A 27098-nucleotide genomic window follows, 5' to 3' on the forward strand; every position below is an offset into this window, starting at 1 on the left:
CGCGAGATCGTGACCTGGCTGAAGTCGGACGCTTAACCGACTGCGCCACCCAGGCGCCCCTGTCCCTGAATCTTTAATGGTGAAGCTGTTGCAGAAATGGGGCATGGCTAGCTCAGAGATCAGCAGCATCTATGCTTAATAAGAAAAGCTTGTCTCAGAGAATTTATCCATAAGATTTGTCATCTAAGCTGCTTATTAAAAGGGTGCTTAGCTGGAAAGAGAGATCAGGAAGACAGATCCTGATTAGCATTCTCGAAGGCCTCTTAGAATCCTTGTATTGATATTTCTCAAACACTTGCTATGTGCCTGGCCCCGGGAAGGCCCTCATGGACCACAGAGGCATGCTCCATGCCTCACGGAGCTTCGATTGGATCCACGGATCCATCGTGCAGTGCTTCAGGCACAAACTGGAAAGGTACATTACCTTAAATCAAAGAACAGATGGCTCTAAGGAAAGATTTAGAGCAAACCGTAACAACACGGTAAGATGATTGCAGAACTGAGATGTGTAGAAGGTGTGTGTGTCCAGAAAGCGACCAGGGACATTTGGGGGAGCGTGGGAAGCCATCAGGAGATCAGGAGAGCGAGAGGGAGCTTGCCAGGCAGGCCTGGCAGAGGAAACGTCATGTGCAATTGATGTTATCCTGGCAGAAAGGTGGCGGCGGCAGCTGAAATGCAGTTATAAAATAACGCTGAATACAATGTTGAGCCTTGGAGAAATGAAGTCTAGAGGCCGACACCTGAAATTAGAAAGGCAGTTTGTCTAGAGATGGGGTGGAGCTGGAAAACGAAATGTGGGCGATGGGGGAGGGAACAGGGCAGTGCAAAGGGTCAGACAGCTGGGGGTCCTGGAAGGAGTCCCTGAAGCCCCGCGTGTCTGGGTGGAAAGAAGCTCCCTCTAGCAGGTGCTTGGAGGGAAGCCGAACTGACTGCAGGGGGATCTTCTCAGGTTGCCTGGGCTGCGGAAGCTATGTACAAACCCCGAGGAGGAGGGAGGGAGAGAGGACTGTGACAGCTCATTCCCAGGTGCTGTCCCCCCTCACTGTCTCCCATGTGGGTGCCACCTCCCTGATGTGACAACCCTTCTGGAGCAGAACGGAAGTGGCTGGGCAGCGCTGTGGGTTAACCGCTGGCAGGCGTGTCTGAGAAGGGCTGGACGTCTGAAGGTTGGGGAGAATGCTCGGTCTTATTTATAAGACACCTTGTCTCTTAGACTTCCCATTTGTTGGTACCCCTGGCACTGAGTAAAAGATTAATTGTAGCCTCGCTCCCAGCTCTTGTCTGAATCAGCATATACAGGTCATGGTATGTATTTTGGTCACGTCACAGAGTCACCCTTTGTTTCTGACCCTGGGATTTCAGTGGTGCTGGCATTCATGGGCACTGTGGATTGAAAGAGAGGGTACCTGAAGAGAGAGAGCTTAGGAAGGACGCCACTGTATGACCACCAGAGAAAGGCCTAATGTAGTGGTCTGGCCAACCAAGTTCAAAGACACCTACTGTGCCCATGAACCATCTATCCCAAGGAGGATATCATGGCAGGTGAATTCATGGTAGGGTGTCTGTGTTGGCTCTGCTGTTAGTGTAATGATACCTGGGCACCCCACTTTTAAGGGAAGAACATAGAAATAGTAGTCCACCAAGGACATTGACAATTAGTGAACAAAAATTAACGTAAAAAAAAAAAAGTGACTAGGATTCTAAATCTGAAAATTCTCGAACTCTTGTAGATATTTCTTTAGCATGAGTGAGATTGATTGAGGTGTGATTTATGCATCAGAAATAGATTCCATAAAGCAGGCTGTGGGTGCATCCTCTAAGGAATGGTTTAGAACCAGAAATCTCCTGGTCCTAGAATCAAGGGTAACAGAGTAACCTGGTGCCTAAGGCAGGTCCAAGTTAAGAATAAGAGCATCCTAGCTCAGATCCCTAGGTCCTATAATAGAGGGCTAGGTGTGTGGGACTCTGTATAAGTATGAAGGGGTCTGTCTACATCCTTGTCCCATGGGTTCGCATGGGATAAGGGATCACTTGAGATGACTTCCAGGAAAGAGGTCATTAGATGGCAGAACCATTTACAGGAAACAGTCTCTCGTCTTATAATCTCCATTTACATCTCCGATTTAATTAATATAATTGTATTTATACTGAGGATGTGATCAAAGGTATAATGGAAACTCAGCTTAGACTGGAGAAGGAACAAGTTTTGTAGTCTAGAAATGTCTGGGCAAGTCTTTCAAAAAGGAGGGATTGGTCCACTGGAAGCCTATGTGAATAACAGTGTAAGATGCCTCCTTCAGAGAGCACATCCTTCCGTAAGGGGTGGAGGATCGGCAGTGTGGACCAACCCAGCAATGCAGCCGTAGTTCTTGGAGGGATGAGTGGATTCTGAGCTCAGCTGTTGTATTTTGTCTTGTTTTGTCTTGCCAGATTCTGCATCCTGGATGAGGTTCTCTGTGTTCCATTGTTCCAGGGTGTAACTACTATTTTGCTGGTTGGTGAGGAATGTATGTCATTGAACGAGCCTTTGTGCTAAAGTCTGTGTAAGAGATTGGGGATCAAGATACAGAACTGTAATTTTGCCCTTCCAACACAGAGAAGGGAAGGGAAAAGCCCGGGCAAAATGTTTCCTCTTGTGCTTCGTTAATAGAGGTGTCACTCTGCAGGAATCTACCTGGGAGGGATGACGGAGCCCGCTGGCCCCGTCTGGCACATCGTACTGCTTGGCAAATGTAATGGTTCGGAGCAGAAGCAGCAGCAGTGGTGGGCAGGTGTTTTAGGGCCCATCAGAAGAAGAAAAGGATCCTGTGGACACAGTGGTACCCAGAGAGGCAACATCCTTGTCAGGCTGACATATAGCACAGTGTCAACAAGGGGCCGGAATATAATAAAAAACTCTATTAGAGCACATGAGTTGTCTGGCTTGTCTACAGATGTGAAAAACCCTGGAATCTCCCCAAACTATGTGTAGGAGAGAAATTTGCAAGGGGTCTAGATACTGGACTAGTCAGAGAGGCTTTAGAAAGAGGCTCTGAGAGAAGACGGAGTCACTCATTTACTTAACAAGTCAATGGCAAGTATGGAGATAAAAAAGGTAAACAATATAGGCATGATCCTTGTTCTCATTAACCTTAATATTTATTAGCATAAACTTTAAAAAAAAGTTTATTTTGAGAGAGAGCATGCATGAGCGAACTGGGGAGGGGCAGTGAGGGGGGGGAGAGAGAGAGAATCCCAAGCAGGCTCCTCCGTTGTCAGTGCAGAGCTTGACGTGGGGCTCGATCCCATGAAACACGAGATCATGACCTGAGTCAAAATCAAGAGTTAGACGCTCAATCGACTGACCCACCCCGGTGCCCCAATTGTGTAAACTTTAAACAGTAAACAGTTGAGCACATTGATTGCCTTGAGGCTAGCGTGTCAGGCTGTCATAAGAGCAGGGGGCAGAGGCCTCACCCAGCCAGGGCTTCGAGGAAATCTTTCTGGAGGAAATGACTTCTGAATTAGCATGCGGAGGAACGATTGGTCAGCTCTCCGGGTAGGTGGGGAGAGGAAGGGGGCTCTAGGTAGAGTGAACATTACTGGTAAAGACCCAGCAGTGAAGCAGCAAAGGGCATATGTGGGGACCTGTAAGAGATGGAAATGCCCTGTAGTTGTGAATGAAAGAAAGAGGACTTTCACGTTAGGAAGGTAGAGACAGGTATGCAAAGACCACATCATGGAGCGGCTTGGGAGTCTCCAGTTTATACCAGAGACTTTGGCCAGGTTAAGAAAAGACACTGATGGGTTTCAAGCTGGAGACAGTGGCTTCTGGATGGGGGCAGGTGGCAAACGGGAAGTGGGGGGTGACTACTTGGAAGGTGGTTGAGGAATCCAGGTGAGGGACATTTGGTGGGCCACGCTATCATCGGTGAGGTCAGAAACATTGGTAGAATTGGTGAGGGATGGAACATCTAGAAATCTGCGGGGGGTGCGACGGATGGGGGGGTGGAAGGATGGGATGTGAGAGAGGGTGAGGCTGACTCCTGCATTTCTGGCTTGGCCGTCTGGGTGGATGGCGGGACCATGTGCTGAGAGAGGAAAATGGGAGATGGCAGATTTTGTAAACAACCCAGACCGTGCTCTTCCTCCCAGTGGCCAACATCCGGGAACAGGACGTGGAATGTGGGACAAAAGTTTGCGGAGCGACTGGAGTGAAGATGGAGGGCTCGGGTTGGGCAGCCCTGAAGCCCGGTGAGGAGAAAGGGCTGCAGCCTGAGCTTGGGGGGAGCTTGTTCAGGGTCCCCGGATGTGGGGAGTCAGGGAAGGACTTCTGCCCACACCGATGGCGGAGGGAATTTTCCTCTTGCTTGGGGGGGGGCTCCCCAGGAAGGAGCCTCCTTGCTCTTGTGGTCCTCTTTTTGTGCAGAGAGGATTTACTGCTGGCACAGAGATACAGAGGCATCTGGCTGGTGCTGGTGGACTCCAGGGTCAGGGGGAAATTCCTCTCCTTCTGGGAGACAGCGTACCCATCGGGGACGTCTCCCTTTTCAATAAAGTCAACATTCCTCGAATAGTAGATCAGCTTCAGACCCAGCCCTGGGTCTTGTCGATACCAGTACATAGCGTCATGGTTCATGTCCTGAGGACAACGCACTGTCAACCGCTTTCTAGTCCCCGTGATGAGGTGTCTTGGGGTTTGGGTCACCCTGGCTACCACGGGGACTGTGAGGGAAGGAAACAGAGCTAGAGACAGCCGAGGAGGGCATCTGCGGCTCTAGAAAAGGACTTGAGCTGAGACCTGCAAGCTACGGCCAGGTTGTCCATGTGTCCCGAAACTCACCTGCTCCCAGGAGACAAAGCAGACCCAGCCCAGGGGCCGGAAACCCATGGTGGCTTCACACAGGTGTCTCCTAGCCCCCGGGGCTCTAGTCGGTCTCTGTAATGTCTCCATCTCTGCAGCTTCTTGGCCCTCATTTTCAGGGGTGAGACCACTCGCCTTTCCTCCTAGGGCTGGAGTGAAACCCAGGCAGTCAGTACCGGCCGCTGCGGTCGCTCTCCTTTGAGGCTGCGTATTTCTGCGCACCGGACAACGTCTCATCAGTATCCTCTTGCCCAGCTTGCAAATGTTGGTGTCTTTTAAATCTTTATGATGAAAACTGGTATAACATGTTGGTCACTCAGATATGCGAGAGCGTGAAACTTACACTGTCATCAAAATTGCACTTTAGAAGTCTTCACTTCTACTCTGCAGAGAAAATTCCAAGTGTTTCCCTGTCCTTGTGTACCCACCGACTAGCCTCCACCGTTTACAAGAGGCTCATGTGTAAAAATCCCGTCAGGTCCCCAGGGCGGATTATTTCACCGGTCTGTATCCAGTTCAACATGTTAGATGCAGGACCCTTTCCCCGTTAACACAGTACACGTAGTTGTGGGCACGAGTGGCTGCTTTCCTCAAGGTTGGTGTTAGGCATACCTTTCTTCCTCTCCCTCTTCTCTCTCTCCCTAAAGGCAGGGGCGACGTCTGCTGACTTCAGTGACCTCACATACTTACCAGCCCACATGATTTCTTTGTCTGCTATAGACTTACAACCTCTTTCTTGCGGTCTCCTGGTGCCGCTCCGCACGGAAGCATGGATATGTCCCGGATCCTGGCTGCGACTGGCTGTCTATACAGGTCATGGGAAGTTCTGTCTGTGGCTGGGGCCATCGTGGCGTCTCTTCTGAGTTCCTGCCACACATACTCTCCCTTTTCCGGGTCACTGTGTCCTTCCTGCATTGAGGTGACCTGCCTGGGGTTGCCCCGAAAATTTCCCCCCTTGGACACCTTTGAGTTTGTTTGTGCTTTGTTGGAGCCAGAGTATTCTTGAGGGGCCCAGGGGCGGAGGAGCAAGAAGAGACTGCCTCATCTCCCCGAAATGCTTCCATCCACGGCTAGGGCTTCCCAAAGATTTTGCCGAATCATTGTCATCCCCAGGCAAGAAGTGGGCCCTCGTCCCTGTTTGCGGGCAGTGCCCAAAACTCAGAGATGGCTTTCTTGCCTGAAGTCGCCCTCAAGCTGGGGCTCCAAACTGTCACCATTCTAGGCCAGCGAGAGAGGTGTGCTTGCTCTCAGGACGGTAACTCTTCTCTAAGGAAGCGTGTTCTGTCTTCGTATGTCGCTACCAGTTCTGTTCCTTCCAGGAAAAGCATGGTGGGGAGCAGGTTTGGCTCCACTTCAGCCCTTGGTGTTTTCCATTGTCCTGAGAGTACTCAATATCCCAGCTGGGAGACAGGTGTTCTCCAGGAAGGGAAAGCAGTTTTCATTCTCAGGAGCCCTCCTCAAGTCAACAATTTCCTTGTTACTTAGTAAACCTTGTCGTCCTGAATTTCACCTTTAGAAATCTTTCACAGTTTACCCACCTCCACAAAACTAAACCCACTATTTACCTCCCATCCAGTGGATTTTCCCAGGTTCCATGGTGCTGCCCACATCATAGAGGTGGATAATTACAATGGAAAGATTTGTAGTTCATCCCAAGCATTCGCCATGTTAGATTAACCCAAGATTCAGGAGGTATCTGATTCATTTTCTTAGAAATGTTTATTTATGAGAGAGAGAGAAAGAGCAGGGGAGGGGCAGAGAGAGAGGGAGACAGAGGAGCTGCACGGATAGTAGAGAGCCCGATGTGGGGCTCGAACTCACGAGCCATGAAATCACAACTTGAGCTGAAGTTAGATGCTTAACCAACTGAGCCACCCAGGCACCCCCAGGAGGCCTCTGATTCTGTTGTCCTTTCCCCCAGCAGCTAATTCACTCTCCTCAGACACAAGCCGCTCCCCTCCACCACACCCCATGGCCAGTGATCTGGTCTCTCTTTTCTTTCCCTACATCAACCCAAGACTCTAAAGCAATGCCACTAACCTGAGTTCCTGATACCCTTAGACCACGAGCCAGTTCCTATACCTTCCCACCTTTCCTTCTTGAGGCTTCCTTGTGACCTTTCCTTCCCAAAGGCCACCACTTTCAAGAGTTTGGGAGCTTTCTCCCAGTGTGGGGCAAACTTCTATGTCCCTAACAAAGAGACTGGAAGAAAAGAGAATCCTGTAGATGGCCAGGAGCCCTGAAATATCTCCCTCGTCTTTTGTACTTTAATGTAATGCATCTTGCTCTGTGCTGTCCATCTGTCCATGGACTTCTTCAGTGTCTGCTCTCAGCCCCCTCCTCGGGCGCACTACTTAGGAAATCTGCATTTCCCATGCATTCCTTCTGGGGTAACAGTCTCGGGACAATAATACTTATGCCTGCCTCGGCCACTGAGGAGCCATTTCTTAAAACACCCTGTAAGGGAACACGTTTATCCCTTTAAGTGCATGGCAATATTTTTTCTATGGGTGATCCTGAGCCCAGATATAGGCTGTAGAATGGTTACCACACACAAATCCTATTTTACTTATGCTGCAGCCATTTTAGTTCTGAGGAATTTGCTCTGCCCTATATATTTCCCTATTATATGATTAACCTTTGAAAGACCTCATGAGAGATATTTGTATACTGGTTCTCTTTAACTGGTGATGCAGTGTTCAGTTTTATCAGATTTTCTCATTTATCATTATTTGAAATGTAGTGTTCATAATAAGGAATACGCTAGTGCCCTCTAGTGGAATCTTACTGCAATTGGCAGAAAAATAGGCTCAGAAGTTCACACCCCATAAAATGAAAATGTTCAGAGTAGGTTACAACAGGGAATTAAGGTTGTAGATACAATGAAGGTTACTAATCAGCAGGCCTTGATCGAGGAGACTATCCTGGGTTATCTGGGAAGCTCAGTCTAATCACATGGGTCTTTAAAAACAGGGAAACTTGGGGCGCCTGGGTGGCATCTGACTTTTGATTTTGGCTTAGGTCATGATCTCGTGGTTCTGAGATCAAGCCCCATGTGGGGTTCTGAGCTGATGGTGCAGAGCCTGCTTGGGATTCTCTCTCTCCCTCTCTCTCTTTGCCCCTCCCTCTCCCTCTTTCTCTCAAGATAAATAAACAAACTTTAAAAGCAGGGAATCTTTTGCAGCTGTGTTTAGAGGGAGACGTGAATGTGTAAGAAGGGTCAGGGAGATAGATAAAGATAAAGGTGGGGAGTAAAGGTAGAAGCAGGGAGTTACAAGGCAAGGGTGCTTGGTTTTCTCCTAGAGCCTTCAGAAAGAAATGTAGCCTTACCAATACATTGATTTTAGCTGAATGAGGCAGGTATTGGACTTTTTTTTTTTTAATGTTTTTTTAAATTTATTTTTGAGAGACAGAGAAAGAGACAGAGCACAAGCAGGTGAGGTATAGAGAGAGAGGGAGACAGAATCCGAAGCAGGCTCCAGGCTCTGAGCTGTCAGCACAGAGCCCGACGTGGGGCTCAAACTCACAAACCGCAAGATCATGACCTGAGCCGAAGTCGGACGCTTAACCGACTGAGCCACCCAGGCACCCCAGGTATTGGACTTCTAACCTCCAGAACTGTAAGATAACAAATTTGTGTGTGTGTATTAAAAAATATATGTACTTATTTATTTTGAGAGAGAGAGAAAAAGAGAGAGAGAGAGAACGAGTGAGTGTAAGCAGGGGAGGGGCAGAGAGAATTCTAAGCAGGGCTGCTGGGCCACCTTGTGGGTGGGGGTGGGGCTCACGAGGGCAGAGTCACCGTGTACCTTGGGTTTGCCATTTTTTTTTGTTCAGAGGATGTGGCCGCATTGATAAACTGCTGGTGCGGAGGGACTTGGGTGTCTCGGTTACTGCTGGAACATTCCAGGGACGGGGGAGCTCATTCTTTTCCTCCTTTCCCTCTCTCTCCTCTTTCTGTCTCCTTTTCCCTCCCTCTTTCCATCTGCATGCTTGAGTGTGTTTGTGTGGTCACCTTGCAAGTGGGTGGAAGCTTCAAAGCCAAGGGACTTCTGCTGAGATTCACAATAACAGCACATGCTAATCTCCTGCTGTTTGGAATGTGACTTCCTGTGTCCCATGTCACAACCTCCCTGCCTTCTGGGCAGCAGCACCTTGGTGGCTCTGAGCTACTCCGTGCTGGTCGCTGACTGTTCACACCAAAGGCAGAATTCTTTCCAAGAGAATAGGCCCCTGAGGCTGGCAGTGACTCTCTTCTGGAACGTTCTGGTCCAAAGCCTGTGCAGAGGAGGCATTTGCAAACATGGAGCGCGCCAAGAGCAGGAACTGGCAGCATCTGCCTTTAAAAATGGCATCATCTGATTCAATCTCCTGTCCTTATTATCCCTCTGCCTCTTCTTAGGCTTCTCCCGGAGTGACTTTCTTCAACAGCAGCCTTCTTTCAGGGGCTCAGGAGTGGGGCTCTCTCTGTGTTAGTTTCCCGTCACTGCTATACCAAAGTATCACAAACTCAGTGGCTTGAAACAACGTATGTTTAGAAGTTTGGGTTCTCAATGGGTTGAAATCAAGGTGTAGCAGGACCCTATGCTCTTCTGGAGCCTCTAGGTGAGAACCCGTTTCTTTGTCTTTTCTGGCTTCTGGAGGCTACCTGAGCTCCATGGCCCCTTCCTTCCTCTTCATTAAAAAAAAATTATTTACTGTTTATTTATTTTTGAGAGAGAGAGAGAGAGGGAGAGAGAGAGAGAGCATGAGCAGGGAAGGGGCAGAGAGAGAGGGAGACACAGAATCCAAAGCAGGCTCCAGGCTCCGAGCTGTCATCACAGAGCCCGATGTGGGGCTCAAACCCACAAACCATGAGATCATGATCTGAGCCGAAGTCAGATGCTCAACCCACTGAACCACTCTGGCGCCCCCTCCATCTTCAAACCCAGTCACAGAAGGTGGAGTCCTTCCCACATCACTCTGTAAGGACCCATGGAACTGCGCCCACCTGGATAATCCAGAATAATCTCACCATCTATCTCAAGGTCAATTGGCGTGCAAATTTAACTGCATCTACAGATGTAATTCTCTTTTGTCATGGAAGGCAATATATTCAGATTCTGAGCATAAGGAAATGAATACTTTGGTTGGGGGGGGGCATTATTGGGCCCACTAGGAACCCTTAACCAGAAAAGGAAGGTAAGGTTGGGAACTGATTAAACTTAAGGAATGTAATTTTTAGGGGGAGAAGAGGAAGCAAACCCAGGACCCAGTCACTGTGGACACTGCTGAACCATTTATCTTTCCTTTAATGGACATATAATGAATACCAATCGGGTGGCAGGTTTTAGACTATGTTTTAGACTATGGGAATCCAGGCATGAACAAAAAGGACAATGTTTCTGTCTCTAGGCTGATAATATTTAATATTGATTGTTCACGGTACTTGTATCCCAAGCACAGAGGAAAATTCTGGGGAAGGACTGATGGCAATACGTGTCTTCTTACATTGAAGGTTTTGTAGTCCAATGGGAAGTTAGCCATACCAATAATCATTTTAACTTGGCATCTGCAGGAAGGAAGAATTGTGTAAGTAAGGTGTAGTGAGAGTACAGAGGAAGGAGCTCACGATCTTGGGAAAACAAAGCACATTTTAGATAGTGCTATTGTAAGTGAGATTTTGAAGAGCAAAATGAGTTGAGGTCATTCAAGGGAAATGCTATGTGCTGCATGTTTGGAAATAGCTGGAGTTCGATGTTGCTAGAGTCAAGTGTGTGAGAACATGAGTGCCGGGAGGTGTGGGTGGATTTTCTAGAAGGGCTGTGATCACACCTTATATATGCAGGAAGTTTTGTCCACCGCCACACATCTCTGTCCTGGGGATTCACGTCTGTGTCTTCCGAAACCCACCACCATACCCAGGACTCTCTTGACCCTTATCAAGCTTGAGAACTAGAAAAAGGTTTAGTAGATGGAAGGAAAAAGAGCACTTGTCAGCATAGTACACATGTGCTTTAAGAACTGGTAAACCTAGGAAGACAGAGGGGCGGGAAATATCTCGAGTGTCATTTGGAGGCCGGATCTGGTCAGGTCACTTGGTTTTCTCCTCCTGTGAGAAGACCTGAAGATTCTGAAGCACGGACCTCTTCCAGGTACATACAGCACATGGGTAGGTCTTCCCTAATGCCCAACTGTGATGGACCTAATGGAAAAAGAGATCCGTAACTCAAGAGGGAAAAATAAAGAGCTTTTTATCATTATTCTAGACTCTAATGAGAACTTGACATTCTAATGCAAGGATATCTTTCTTGTAAGGTATTTAGTTTCCTTCCTTTCAAATTGTTTAAAAGGATTGTCATACGTTTTTTTCCCCATGCTAATATATTTAGCTTTTATGTCTGATAGACCACAGAGAGCCACGGATGGATGCAATGGAAGGGAGTGACATGGCCGGGTTCTTGCAGTCAGGACGATGGCATTTGGTACTGGGAGGCTTATACCGCATTAGATGGGGGAGGCTGGAGCTGGAGAAATAGCTAAAGAGGCTACTAAATTTACCTGTGGAGCTGATTAGAAGAGCATGAACATGGCAGTGGTTGCACTGAGAGAATGGATGAACAGAAAGGTTATGTAGGAGTTAGAAATCAAAGCACTTGGAGACGGGTTGGGTGTCCAGGGTAAAGGAGAACGAGAAATGTAGGACAACTTCAGTCTCATGCAAGCAAATGCCTCACGAGTCGATTCACCAAATCGGCAAACCAGAAGGGTGGCTGTGGGTCAAAGGTGACACGTTATGTTTAAACTCCAGGAGGGAGTAGTCAGTTGGTGTCCTGAATGGACTTGAGTTGAAATTAGTAATTGGGGTGGCGGGGACAGATCTAGAACTCATTAATTACAGAGTGGGATTCTTTATGCTCCCAGCCCCCATCTTGGGATGGTGGAAGGCAGCCACCTTGTAGAGAAAGACAAAAGACTGATAACTTCTCAGAAAGTAGCTTTTCTGTCTAAGAAAGTAACTTTTCTCTCCTCTTCCAATGATCACTCTCCATCTATGGCAGCAGGTGGAATTCAGTTCTGCTTGACTCATTAGTACTTGGGTTACCCTGACAAGAGCTCTGTTGTCTGATCATGGAAGAGTAGGTCAAGTCAGGAGAAAAACAATTTGCTGCCCGAGACAATGATCAGTATCCAGATGATGCTCCAATTTCTTCTCCAGACGCAAAGTGGCTGATAACGAAACTAAAATCACATCCAATAATGTCCTGCTAACTGGATCCTGAGATCTGTTGTTTCCCCGAGGCCCCACATCAAGGTTGTTCACTTTCTGACTCATTGGAATTTCAAGAGATTATACTACCTCCCCCAAACAATCAATAAACTGTTAAGTTATTTCCATGTCAGGTTACCTCAAAATTCATAGTAACGAAGCTTATTACAGATCGCTTTCCCTCTGCCCACCGAGTTTATTCTCTTCAAAAAAGTTCTCTCAACTCTCACTCCATCCTTTTCATGGGCAGCTGTTCTGGTCTCATCTCTTGTCTCTTTTCTCAACCCAGAGACTAAAACGATATGGTTCTTTAGCCTGAGGCTTTGGTGTCCTTCCAGTAAGAACTAGATCTTTCTTCTTCCCCTTTCCTTCCTGTAACTTCTCTTTGCTCCCTTTACCAAGGGCCACTCTGTTCTACTTTTATTCTGTGTCCTTGATAAAACAATAGGAAGAAAAATTGATCTATTGTGTGTCCGAGACTCAGAAACATCTTTCAAGTAGTTCTGAATTCTAATTTAGTGTATTTGGTTGCATGCTCTCTGAATTTCCTGTCCCGATACTTTTGGTATTTGTTCTCCTTTGGTGTGGTAGACGGAATGCTAAGAACAGCACCCAGGGACCCTTGCCCACGTATTAGCCCCTCCTCTTTGGGCATAGGTGGTACCTACGGATATGATACCTTGTCGCTCCTATGATTGTTTTACAGTATTTGGCAAAAGGGATATTATCCAGATGACCCCATCTTACTCTAATCACATGAGACCTTTCAAGGCACAGTTTTCTCCAGCTGGTAGCAGAACGAGGGGGTCACAGAGCTTTCTGGAGCATAAGTAGGATTTGATGTGCATTTCCGTCCTTGAAGATGAAGGGGACCAGAGAGAGAATGCAAGGAACTGAGGGCGACCCCCCAGTGACCACCAACAAGGAAACAGGATCTTATTCCTACCACCGCAAGTAAGTGAATTCTGCCAATAATAAGAATGAGCAGGGAGGAGGAGTGGGCTCCAGAAGGGAGTGCAGCCAGATGACACGGTGGTTTCAGCAGACCTTGAGCAGAGAGCCCAGCCCCACCACCCTCACCTTCCCACATGTCCAGGTGTGGGATGATAAATCGGTACTGTTGCAACCCGTCTAATTTGCAGCGATTTGTTACACCGCAACAGAAAACGAATACAGTTGATTATCACCCAACATTTGCCTTTGGGGAACTGCGCAATGAGCCTGCTGCATCTCTGATCTACCTACTCAGCACCACACGTTTTCGTTTTCAACATGACACCTGCATCTACCCAAGTGAGGTTCTGCTCCCTAACGATCCCTGTGAACAAACACATTTTGTGTCTCTTATTACCTACCGCTCTCCCTTCCATTAACTTTTCCTCCTTCTGGGTAATCCTGAGTTCACGAGTTGTCTGAGAACTTGTCATCACCCTCTGCATCTACATTACTCACGCTCAGGAGTTCACATCGGAGGAAGCCCCCCTCCTGACTTATTTTCCTGTATGACTCAATTATTGAGAGATGCCATCGTAGAATCTTTGAAGGATCTTTGCAAATCTGAGGGTCTTTTCTTTACTTGATCAGGCTTCAGTTTTATCAAAATTCCCCTACATCTGTATCTGAAAATTGAAGTTCACATTAGGAAATATTCACTTTGGGTTAATGCCCTCTGGTCTAGTGTTATATCAACCAGGGGTAAAGATTTTGATTATGACAGGAAAGATGTCTTAGAGGGACAAGAATGGGGAAAAAAAAGGAAGCAAGGAATATTAAAGTCAAGGCAGGGATTCCATACAATCTCATGTGATAACTTTCCCTAATTTGGGTTAGGAATCTGTTTTTTTAATTTTAAAATTTTTATTCATTTTTGACAGAGAGAGAGAAGGAGAGAACAAGTGGGGGAGGGGCAGAGAGAGAGAGAGAGAGAGAGAGATTGAGAATCAGAAGCAGGTTGGACACAGGGCTGGAATTCACGAACCACGAGATCACGACCTGAGCCAAAGTCGGAGGCTTCACGGGCTTAGCCACCCAGGTGCCCCACGGTTTGGGAATCTTGAAGGCAGCGTCCCCTCACTCCTTGGTTCGCCTCTTTCTTGTGCAGAGAGGATGTGGCTGTGCAGCGCTGTGGATAAACTGTTCGCGCAGAAATACACAGATGTCTGATTGGTGCTGGCAGAGTCCAGGGTCAGGGAAAAATATGGCAACTCGTTTCGAGAGACGTGATACCCCTCAGGGATGTCTCCTTTTTCAAAGGCTTCGGTACCAGTTAAGTAGTAGATCAGCTGCAGGCCAGATCCAGGGTCTTGGCAATACCAGTACATTGAAACGTGATTCATATCCTGTGTGCACTGGAGGGTTAATTTCTTTCCTGTCCCCAAGATCTTATGTCTTGGGAACTGTGTGACTACAGCATCCTTAAGGCCTGTGGCAGAAAAAAAAAAAGTGGTCAAATAAAGGCAGAGCCTGGGGAGGGGAGACTGATGCTACCGTCCTGAAAACACGTTCTCTGGGTGGAGCCTGGGAAGACGGTGACAGGTGCCCAGGACTCACCTACTCTGACGAGACAAGGGACAGCACAGCAGAGGAACCTGGTGCTCATAGCAGGACCTGATGAACGGTGCGGTCTGGTGCTGTGATGAACTTAGTCTCTGAGGCCCACACTTTTCCAGCTGCTTCCTGGCCGGAGACCACACCCTCCTCCCTCACTTAGGCTTAATAGAATGTGGAATGGACCACATGGACCACACCCTCCTCCTCTTAGGCTTAATAGAATGTGGTTGGTTTCCTTCATTTAGGTCACACAATCATGTATGAGGTTCTCTTAAAGCATTAGCGTGGCAGGTTTTTTTTGTTTTTTGGTTTTTTTACCTCTATGAGTTCTAATTTCCCTTATACGATATATCCTTTGGTATATCGTATATGGTGGGTTCGTGTTTTTAGAATTTTTACCAGACCTGGGGCACCTGGGTGGCTCAGTCAGTTGAGCGTCCAACTTCGGCTCAGGTTGTGATCTCATGGTTCATGAGTTCAAGCCCCACATCAGGCTTGCTGGGTGTCCCCCTGTCTCTCTGCACCTCCCCCAGTAGTGTGCTCTCTCTCTCTCTCAAATAAAAAATAAAATCAAATAAAAGCATTAGAATTTTTACCAGACCCTTATTGTGAGTTGAGCAGTGTTGCATGAACCCTTGAGGATTTTCTCCAAACACTTGTCTGGAAACTCACTTCCTCGTGGGAAACCATGGTACCTCTCTCTGCAGCTTGAAATTTTACTGTAAAAGTACTCTGATTTTAGCCAGGCTTAATGTCTTCATTTCCATGAATTTCCACCATATAATCTCGGCATGCTTTCCCCATAACGCCTGTGTTTCCTGGGCTGTGAGCAGGTTGTGGTGGAGGGAACGGAACAGGAAAAGGTGCACAAACACAGGAAAATCTGGTAGGTGCCTGGAACATGCTCAGAGGTGGTCTGGATCTGTTGTAGGAACTTGTTTTACCAGAGGTTTACCAGTGGGGACAAACACTTTGCAGGCACTGGTAGTTGAGGATCCCTTTGGGTGACCTCGTAACTGCTCTCAAAACTGCTTGCCTGGGGAAAAAACATTTTAGGGAAATTGTGGGATGTGAGTCACCACAGATGAACTGAAGTTCCAATGTCATAGATGTGGCTTTCCGCCGTTTAACGCTATTTCTAGGAAGATTTTTTTTTTTTTCTCAAATTCTGGGCCACCTGAGGAGGTGGCTGTGGATCGTCATAGAATGCTAGCACAGAGTGCAAAGATGGGTCCAGGGCCTGAAGAAACCTCCTCCTTCTTCCAGGAGGCACTGCATGCATCAGGGAATCTTCTTCGGTGCGGCCAGCAGCAAGTGAGCTGTGGATCAGCTGTAGCCGCAACCCTGGGACTTGGTCACGCCAGAACATTCTGTTACAAGCAAAGTCCTAAAGACATTCAAACAAAAGCTTCCCCGCCCCCCCCCCCCCCCCATTCTGGATTTCCTGAGTATTCAAGTGACCTGGGAGAGAAGGAGGCAGAAGTGATAGGCAGGGTCCACCAGGAAGGTCGTTTGGCCATGAAAAAAAAAATAAGGTTTATGCCAGAGCCTAGAAATCCCAGTGTGTGAGTTTTCCTTGCACTGCATGACCTCACCTGCTCCCAGGAGACAAAAAGCTGGTTCCTCAGAGGAGCCCGCTCCCCAAGACATGATAAAAGAAGGGACGTGTCATCTTCCAGCTCTCGTCAGCCTGTAGGTGGTTTGCCTGTGATGTCACTGTCCCACCCGCACCCATGGTCCCAGATCCTGCAGAAATGGAGTCCTTCCTTCCCATCACAGAGCATCACCCAGCTAGGCTCCACTCCTCTGGGCAATTCAGATGGGGAGACGTGGTTGTTCTTTTGGGTTTATACATGCTATTCCTTTGCGTTCTTTCTGCCACAGACATAGTTTTTCATTGCCAGCATTCTTTGACGACCACTACTGCCTCTAGGTTAGCGGTTACTATAGAAGGCTCTAGAGGGAAACTGCCTGGATTCGAATACCGGTTCCACCGCTTACTTTCATCGTAGGTGAGCAAACGAACCGTTTCATGACTTAATTTTACTGTCACTAATTCGTGCCAATGAAAGCGTGTGCCTCGTGGAGATGCTGTGAAGATCGAATGGGTTAAAATTCAAACGTTAAGAGGTTGTAACAAAGCCCCGTATAAAGTACCCACTCATTAAGATCGAGCTCGCAAAATGGTTAACTAGAAGCGCTGCTACTGATGTTACCGCTACTAACATCATCATTTATTATTGAGTCAAATTTTTGTGCTGGGGGTTGCGTTAGGCAGTCCATGCACGTTTTCTCGACTAAATAAAAACTCTGGGAGATATATATTACTGACTCCATTCTATAGACTAGGAAATGTCTTTAGAGAGGCTCAGCACCTTGGTAAAACTAGGAAGTGGCCAGGTAAGTCGAATTCCAAAACCTGTATTTTCAACTATTAATAATGAATTTCTCAAGGTTTCTCTCTCTTTCTCTCTCTCTCTCTCTCTCTCTCTCTCTCTCTCTCCTTCTCTTTCTCTCGTAAGAGTTTGACTGGAGTCTTATGCCTTCAGGAATTATTTTTCAATTTACTCTAACTTCTAAAACTAAAAGCACACTTAGTATGCTATCTCCATCTGCCTGAAATGCAAAATATTCTTTACTCTCTGGTGTCCTAGGCTAACTCTGTCTATTCTTGCTGCAAACCTTGAGCATACTTTCGGCAGATGGCTTGCTCAAGCCCAATTTTTTCTTTCTAAATTCTTGGTGGATCTCTTTTCTTTCTCTCTTTCTTTCTTTCTTTCTTTCTTTCTTTCTTTCTTTCTAACTATATTTTTTAATTTTTTAATTTATTTTTGAGAGAGAGAGAGAGAGACAGCATGTGAGCAGGGGAGGGGCAGAGAGACAGGGAGGCACAGCATCTGAAGCAGGCTCCAGGCTCTGAGCTGTCAGCAATGGAGCCCAACGCGGGGCTTGAACTCATGAACCTGCGAGGTCGTGACCTGAGCCAAAGTTGGTTGCTTAACTGATTGATCCACCCACGTGCCTCCTATTTCTTATTTCTAAACAAGTATCTTCAGCCTTTAGCAAGTCTGAAGTGATTCCAAGTACTTTCTTATCATGCCGAAGCATCCTTGTTAACCAGGTTGGGCTCTTATTATGAGAATTAGGATAGAATTCTGAAGAATTTTGTCCTCATGTAAACATTTCTGTTTATAGTAAATACTTCATCCAACTGATATTTCTGTTGTAGCGATTTCTGTTCCTTTGGCTACCAGTTTGCTTCCAGTAAAGGAGAAAGTTGCAGGGAATGTGATTCTGGGAATGTGCATGCTGCTAAATGCCCCATAAACTCTCTTCCCACCTTTCATTTTTTGGGGGCTGCTTTGTTGCTGGGATGGTGATGGTGCACGTATTTCTCTTAGGGCCATTAGCCACTGTTCTGCTTAGACTTTCTATCTGCATTAGAGTCAGTTTTGTTAGACTGCATTTTCCTAAAATGTGATCCATTTCATTTAGGCTTTGAAGTTATTTGTGGAGAATTGTACAAAATACTGTTTTTAAAAATGTACTCTATTTTGATGATTTCCCGTTGTCATTCCTTATTTAGTATATTTGTTCTCCCTGTCTTTTAGTTGACAAGCAATTTTCTATTTTTCCCAAGAACTTATTATGTATTTCTTAGTTCTACTGTTTCAAAATTTTCTACCTCATTAGCTTCTGCTTTTGTGTTTATCTATCAATCTATATCTATCTGTCTACCTACCTACCTACCTACCTACCTATCATTCCCTTTATATTGACTTTTTCAGGTGCTTTTTATTTCTTCCTATGGATTCAAGGTACTGTCAGTGTCATTTTCTTTCAGCCTGATGGCCCTAAGATTTTTCTGTAAGGCAACTGTAACTGCTAACTAGTAATCTCCTATTTTTTGCTTACCTGGGAATGTCTTTATTTCACCTTTGTTTCCAAAGGGTATCTTTGTTGGGTATAGAATTCTTGGCGACTTTTGTTTGTTTCTTGCTGCATGTCACACTATCTTCTGACCTCCATCATTTCAGCCATATTGCTGGTCTCCTACACATGATGAGTCATTTTTCTCTGGTTGATTTCAATATTTTCTCTGTGTATTTTGGCTTTCTGAAGTTTGACTATAATGTCTAGATGAGTATCTCTGTGTTTATTGTACTTAAGAGTCATTAAGTTTCTAGATTCTCTTGATTAATGTTTTCAATGACTAGAGAAATTTTTGGCTATGAATTCTTTGTTCCTCTTTCTCTTGCTCCTCTCTTTCTGAGATTCCCACTTTGCGTATATTGGTAATGTTGGTGGCATCCTATAAATTTCTAAATTTAGTCCATTTTTGTGTAAAGAGCATTTGCATGGGCAACACTGGGGTGTCTCCTGACACATAGCAACAGAGTTCCAAAATGCATGAAGTAAAAACTGACAGAAGACATGAACATATCAAAACTATACTTGGTGGTTTCAATACTCTACCTTCAAAAATTAAAAAAAAAATTTTTTTTTAATGTTTATTCATTTTTGAGAGACAGAGAGAGACGGAGCATGAGTGCGGAAGGGGCATAGAGAGAGGGAAACACAGAATCCGAAGCAGGCTCCAGGCTTTGAGCCGTCGCACAGAGCCCGATGCGGGGCTCGAACTCACGTACTGCGAGATCATGACCTGAGCCGAAGTCGGACGCTCAACTGACTGAGCCACCCAGGTGCCCCTCTACCTTCAAAAATTGATTGCACCAACTAGACAGAGAACAAGTCAGTGTAAAGAGACTGAACAACACTATCAACCAAGTTGATCTAACTGATGGTTTTAGAACACTCTACTCAACGACCAAAGAATATGCATTCTTTTCAAGAATGTATAGAATGTTTTCCAATATAGACCACATATTATGCCATAAAATTATCTCAGCATATATAAAAGGATCGAGAGAATGCAAAGTATCTTCTCAGATCAAATTACTTAGAAATAAACAACAGAAAGAAATTTGGAAAATTCCCAAATACTTGGAAATTTAACAACATACTCTTAAATGAATCATGGATTACAGAAGAAATCTCAAAGAAAATTATATTTTTTAACTGAAGAAAGAAATATAAAATATGAAATCACATGGAATGAAGTAGTGATTAAAAGAATATTTATAGCATTAAATGGCTACATTAGAGAATAAAAAAAAACAAAGGTCTGTATTCTAAGCTAAATTTCTTCCTTCAGAAACTGTAAAGAGAAGCAAAAAGTATACCAAAAGTAAGAATAGGGAAGGAATAATAAAGATCCCATTTGGGGTCAAATAAACAGAAAACAGAAAAACAATGAGGAAATCCATGGAACTAAAAGTTTGTTTCTTGAAACAATCCACAGAAGTAATGAACCTCTAGTTAGACTGAATAAAAACGCAGGGGACAAGTCAGTCCTCGAATGCGGAATTGTCCATTCCCCATCTTCGTAGAGACTGACCCAGGGTTAGTTTTCTACCCACACCGTCATTCAGACTGCACTGTCTTCTCAGGGCCGAGGAGTCTGGGAAAATCTTCGGTGGCTTTTGTAGTTTCAGATGAGGTTAAGGTGGGGCTTCCTCACTTTTTTATGCAGGCTGTCGGTGCCTGTGTAGCACTGTGGATTCACTGCTGGCACAGAAGTACAGAGATGTCTGTGAGGGGCTGGTGGACTCTAGTGTTAGGGGAAAATGCTCCTTCCTTATTCTAGAGACGGTTGATCCAGAGGAGGCCTCTACTTCCTCCGTGGTATTAATACCATACGAATAATGGATCAGCTGTAGTGCCTTTCCTGGGTCTTGACGATACCAGTACATGTTCTCATGGCCCATAGTTTGAGAACATTCCAGAGTAATCTTCTTTCCTGTTCCTGAAACATAGTGTCTTGGGGTCTGGAAGACACTAGCATCCACGAGACCTGAGAAAAGGAGACACAAATTGACGACAGGGTCCCAGGTGGACCTTGATGCTGGAACCAGGTTCAAAGCCAGAACAGGGGAAAATGTTTCTTTCTGATTTTAAAGAAATCTGTGTCAGTGACTTACCAGCACCCAGAAGGTAAAGGGCCATGTAATAGAAGAGCCTGACAGCCATGGCACAGTTAGGGCAGGAAGGGTGTCTCCCAGTTCTGGGGAAGAGGGGTGGGCTCTTGATGAAGTCACCACGTGACAACACAGTCCCTGCAGATCATCTGGGCCCGACAGCCATCCTGTTGACATAGCGGTGTCATCTGTCTCCCTTTACCTATCAAAGGACTGATATTTCTGTTTACTTTTCTCATGCCAAGTAGGCTTGATGCTTTGCTGGTTTATGTTACGTCTCTACTCTTTTTGCAAAACATTAGATTGCAACCATATCACAAGCTACGAAAGGGAGGACTGCAGAGCTTTGAAAGGCCACAACAGGAAGATGTGATCTAGTTGGGAAGGTCGGGAAAGGAAGGATTGTTTGGGGTGAGCTGAAGGATGAGCTGGAATGGATGCTGCAAAGCTGAGAGAAGAGCTCAAAACCAGGGCCCAGAGAACAGGGTGGCTGGATCAGACAGGGCACAAGAGACCATGTTGGGAGGATTACATGAGGGAACACATTTAGGTCACACGTGGGAAGGGCTTAGGGCGGCAAGCGACATGTGCTGAGTTCTCCGAAAAACGTACGGTCATTGTCAGGTGCTAATTACATTGCTTTCTTGGTCTTGTTTCTCATGGACTTGGGGTTCAGATTTTGCTGACTTTATCAACTTAGGCTCCATTTTATCAAGTTCATCTTTCTCTTCACTGCACCATCAATCATGATAGAATAGAAAATTCAGACCTGCAGTTCTTTCTAATACATGCTTTGGTAACACTGTCTAAAATATCTTGGGTGCTGTCACAGTAAACAGCATCCACACCAAGTACTGTCCTCTTTCCCCCATTTGTTTTCAACAGAAAAGTCTGTAGCTTCAGTCATGAGTCACAAAGATTAATCCCAGGACCCCTTCCCCCTTCCTCTGCCTCTTTTTGCCCTGGTTCACTGGGATTCACAGGTGACAGTCACTCAAAATCTTGCTTAGCTGCTGCTGACCCGGGATTTAGAGCTGACGGATGACCTCTTCAGACTTTATGCATTTTTTTGAGTTTATATATTTATTTTGAGATATATATATATAGAGAGAGAGCTTGAGCATGAGCAGGGGAGGGGCAGGGAGAAAGGAAGAGAAGGCGAATCCCAAGCAGGCTCCACACTGTCAGCGAGAGCCTGATGTGGGGCTTGAACTCATGAACTGTGATATCGTGAGATCATGACCTGAGCTGAAATCAAGAGTCAGATGCTTAACCAACTGAGCCACCCAGGTGCCCCTGGTCTTTATGTATTTTATGTATGACAACTGCACACTCGTGTTCACTCTTGGTCTCTCATACATCCCAAAAGAATATACCAATTTTGACTTACCAAACCCTGACATCTTCTTGTCCGCGAAAGCCTTCCTTTAGACAAGGGTGATCATTAAAATTGAACAACATTCGGTCTTTGCTTTTACTTTGAAAGCTGGTCTTGCCTTAATAGGTAGCATCTAGGAAGAAAAAAATAATAATGAAATTTTACTGCCCCCTGCTGAAAAAAAATGTCAAAAGGATGAATAAACACTTAGAGATTTGGGAAGGGTTTTCTGATGAATTTTAAAGAAATAGGAAGGGGGGAGGCCCCAAGTTGTTCTAAGTGTGAAGATTTAAGAATGAGTGATGAACGGATGAAGACGCCAGCAGTAACTGGGTGTAAAATCTGATTCTCACAGAAGGAATTAAAGAAAGACAGAAGAACTTGGGGCAGGTCTTGGGCTGGGGCAGATATGAGAGGCTCGGGTCCCACTCGAATGAAGGAGTATTTGAAGGCAGAGATGACTCTCCAGCCCTCGTTTCCAGGGCAGGAATAATCCATGCATGGCCCACCTTCCTGGCATAGTTCAGGAAGTGTCTGGAGCAGCTGCTGAGAATTTCTCAGTGTCAACAAGGAAGGTCACAGCAACGATCAAAGAAATTGTTATGTATGCCTCCATACTTTGGGTCCAGTAAAGCACCTTCTCTCATTTTCCAATGTTCTTAGTCTTCCTCTAGCATTATGCTTAACCAAACTTATTTTCTTTCTTTTGAGAGGACTTGTAGGTGGGGAGTGTGGTGGACTTAAGTAAACATGCCCCAGAACTCAGAAAACGTGCTGCTTGCAAGAAAATCCCAAAGAACTACTTGGAAGACGTATTTGAGTCTATTTTTCTTTCCTTCCTCCCTCCCTTCTTTTCTTCCATCTTTCCTTTGCTAAGTCAGACATTATACACAGTTCTAGGGATATAAAATTGGAGGGACATCAGTCTTCTTTCAAAAAAAAATTTAAGTTGATTTATGTATTTTTGAGAGAGATAAGAGTGTGAGCAGGGGAGGGGCAGAGAGAGGGGAGAGAGAGAGAATCCCAAGCAGGTCCTGTGCTGTCAGCACAGAGGCCAATGCGGGGCATCTCACAAACCATGAGATGATGACCTGAGCCAAAAATGAGAGACTCTGAAACCAACTGAGTACGCAGGCACTCCTGGAGGGACATCACTCTTAAACTAGAGAATACATAGACTCGGTGAGAGTCAGTCTAGAATACAATAAGTATAGTATCTGGAAGGGATAAGAGCTGAATCTTCTCTGTCCACGGGAATCACAATAGCTGTTACAGATAAGCTCATCTCTGAGCTAAGAATTAAAGGCTGTGCAGGAGTGAGCCAGCAGCGAAGAAGTAAGTCCATCTCGGATGAGAGGGAACATTTGCAAAGGTACAGTTGTCCAACTGGCCTTGGCCTCGTCAGGGAAATGTAAGGTGTTTCAGCTGAGCTAGAGTCTAAAGGGCTGAAGGGAACATGGATGATTTGGCTGCATTTTCGGACACAGATCTTTTCATGAAAGGCTTTGTGTACCGTGTGAAGAATGCCACATGCAATCAGGCTGGTGGCAACATCTAAGACCGAGTAAAGCAGAGGAAGTAAGAGGCTGATAGACCGTCAAGAAGGGCACCGAGGTTTTTTTCTGGGAAGTGGATGATGAAAGTCTGCACTGGAGTAGAAGCGCCAAGGAAGGAAAGGAGCAGCTGAATCAGATAAACATGTGTATTGAAGACTGACGTGTCCCCTGTATCTCCCTTCAGGTGTGAAGGACAGTTTCCCCACCCATTAGGGGTGCTGCTGGCTGACGGCCCTCTTTATGAATGGTCTCAGCCGTCCCCACCGCCTGCGGGCGTGCCCTTTCTCAGGGCAACACATTCACACTGACATTGTTGCAAGGAGAGTGGGGTATAAGACCTGGCCCCCTCACCTCCACCTCGGGTGGTTCTCAGGGCCACCCTATGGCTCAGCTAAGGCTTTTGCTAAGGTTGCAGAACAGCCCGGCTTCTTCCTCAGTCCATCCTTCCTTCTTTCCCTTCTACTTATGTTGATCACAACGGCATTTTTTTTCAATATATGAAATTTATTGTCAAATTGGTTTCCATACAACACCCAGTGCTCATCCCAAAAGGTGCCCTCCTCAATACCCATCACCCACCCACCTCTCCCTCCCACCCCCCATCAATCAACGACATTTTCTAATAACCCACCGAACACTGATCTCCCCTAATGAAGTCTGCTTTCTAGAAAACCAAACCTATGACAATATGAAATACAGAAGTAATGGATTTGCAAATGGATTTAATGAGAGCTTATGGAAGGAGGAATCTAGAATGGTGGTTTAAGACTGGGAAGAAACACAGGGTTTGGACCAGAATGGGTGCATGTAGGGGAGAGGGGACGATAAATTCAGCAGTAAATCACTTGAGTTTGAAATGTAGAGCAGGTCCAGGAGACAGTTGAGTCCACCAGTTTGGAACCTGTGAAAAAGTTGTCATGATCATGAGTGGGAAGGTTAAGGATGGATATCTATACTAAGGGGAAAAGAAGGCAGAAGAAAAAGTCCTAGGAAAATCTACTAGAGATATCTAGTAAATAATTAAAGGGTACAGTTAATAGTTTATGAGAGAAGAATTATTATTACAGAATGAGGCTTCGATGAAGTGTGCATAGAAAGCAGAGAACAAAACTCTAGCAAACTGACCTTTTAAAGGGAAAGCAGATGAGCTAGAACTCATACAGGAGATTTTTTTTTTTTTTAAAAAGGTGTGACATTCTTCTCAGATCAGAACATGTAGAAAATGAAATAACTTGGGTTCTTTGAGTGAACTGTCACTGAGTCATGGATTCTTTTGCCAAAATAATTGAGGCTCGTGGAGTACAGAGACAAAGCACATAAGAAAGTCCTCAATTTGATTCTTAGGCAGGTTTTATGCTATGGAGCCCTTGATTGAGTATTTTTGTGCCGGGAGTTCGCTGGCTCCCAGGAGGGTCCCCTCCGCAGGGGGCTGGAGGCTTATTCCAGGGCCTTTGAGAGAAAGAGGAATCTCCAAGCTCCGAGCTTTGGCTCCATGCTGGGGAGAAGGCACATTTTGGGGGGATCCAGTACATCCAGATAATGACACGGTCTATCTGCTCCTGCAGGTTAAGATTATTCTCAGCAGAGATCCACATGTGGGGCAGTGGATGAAAGATAACTTTTCTAGATCCCAGTCCTGGTACTTGACCAACTTCACCTTCTGAGTCAGATTTAAATAGTAATGAAATTTATTTAGGATGAAGTTTTAGACAACAAGGTAGTCGGTTTGTTCCTGGTCTAAAGGCACTCAAATACAGAGCTGAAGAATGGCTGGCACTTGGAGGAACCAGGACAGAGAAGGGGACAGCAGGAGGAAGGGGCAGTTGGTAGGAACAGAGTGGAGAGGGGCACAGTGCAAAGTGGGCAGAGACAAAGGCAAAAGAACCATGAAAAACCACATTGTGTTTGAGCTAATAAGAGATGTTCTTATTGAAAATCATGGTGGGGGCACCTGGGTGGCTCAGTTGGTTGAGCGTACAACTCTTGATTTCAGCTCAGGTTATGATCCCAGGGTCGTGGGATTGAACCCTGCATCAGGCTCCTTGCTAAGCATGGAGCTTGCCTAGGGTTCTCTCTCTCTCTCTCTCTCTCTCTCTCTCTCTCTCTCTCCCTCCCTCCCTTCCTCCCTCCCTCTCCCTCTCCCTCTTCTTCTCCCTCTCTCTCTTCCTCTCCCCACCACACCCGAAAGTAAAAGAAAAAGAAAAACAGAAAATCATGGTGGTATTGACAAATGTCAGGTTCATTCTAGAATGACACTATCAGGCTAGCCCCACTAGAATTCATAAAGAGTGTCAGTGGGCAGGGAGATAGGTTCAGTCCAGCCTGTGGTTTCAGTCACCCCATGGCCTGGGGACATTGATCTAATGTGGCCTCAAGCTTAGATTGAGGCACATGGAGCATAGAACTACTGAGACCTCTAAAGATCCCCACATCTCACACGGGGGAAGCCTTCTGTGCCCCTCTGAGCAAATGTGCCTGTCTTTCTGTATAGAAAGCAGGTGGCCAGGAAGCACTGTGAAAGTCTCTGGTGGCGCAGAAGTAAAGAGCTGTCTGTTTGGGAATGGCAGTCTCTAGGAACAGGTAGAATTTCTCTTGCTCCTTTCGAGAGGCACTGTACCCATTGGAGACCTCTCCTTTGTTAATATTGTCGGTACCGTAGGATAAGTAGACCAGCTGTAACCCCAGTTCTGGGTCTTGTCGATACCAGTACATATAGGCATGATCCATAGTCTGAGAACACTCCAGTACAATGCTCTTTCCTGTCTCTATAATCCCATTCCTTGGGGTCTGGGTAATGCCAGCATCCACGGAGCCTGTGAGAAAACAAGACAGAAACTGGAGCCAGAGCTCAGGAAGAGTCCTCTTGCCACAGGCTCAAGGGAAAAGCTTCAGCCAGGACCTGGGAGATGTAAGGACTTCCCTATGCTTCCCAAACTCACCTGTTCCCAAGAGACAAAAGGCCACACAGCACAGGAGCAAGAAGAGGCCCATGGTGGGGAGAGGCAAGATGGAGGTGTTTCCAACTTGGAGTGTGGGGGAAACAGGGCACGGAGATAGGAAATGGGTAAATTCGGTCAGTGATGTCCTGGCCCCTCACAGCTTATCTGGCCTTGGAGAACGATGCAGCCACACCCCTTTCCCCACCGGGCCTTACCTTCGCTCCCTTATTACTCAGGCAGGTGGTGCCTTGGTTTACTTACTGGGGGTCCTACCAGAGGATGTTGAAACTCTTCGACTCCCCCCTCTTCTCTTCCTCCTTCTTCTCTGCCACCGACCAGAGACTAGTCTTAGCTATTTCAGTAGCTCAAGGGCGTGCCCTCATCCCCGTGGAATAGGCTATGGAGTAAATCCAGATTCCTTTCACATAAAGAGAAACTAGTTCCTGTGGAGGTTGTGACACTGTAACATTTCTTTCTTTCTTTCTTTCTTTCTTTCTTTCTTTCTTTCTTTCTTTCTTTTCTGCATTTATTCATTTTTTTTCTCA

At 46.0% G+C, this 27098-nt stretch overlaps 1 protein-coding gene and 1 gene segment (V, D, J or C); both read right to left on the bottom strand.

The window, feature by feature from the left end:
• Positions 1-27098, bottom strand: part of LOC121028976 (M1-specific T cell receptor beta chain-like) — a 194908-nt gene that overhangs the window by 36809 nt on the left and 131001 nt on the right. The window lies entirely within an intron of this gene.
• On the bottom strand, positions 25853-26884 carry LOC121028206 (T cell receptor beta variable 24-1-like). The segment is given in 2 exon segments: positions 25853-26427; positions 26554-26884. Coding segments are annotated over 2 exon segments (432 nt in total).

The sequence above is a fragment of the Herpailurus yagouaroundi genome, unplaced genomic scaffold, assembly GCF_014898765.1.
Source record: "Herpailurus yagouaroundi ecotype Mexico unplaced genomic scaffold, PumYag 100, whole genome shotgun sequence".
Classification (NCBI taxonomy): domain Eukaryota; kingdom Metazoa; phylum Chordata; class Mammalia; order Carnivora; family Felidae; genus Herpailurus; species Herpailurus yagouaroundi.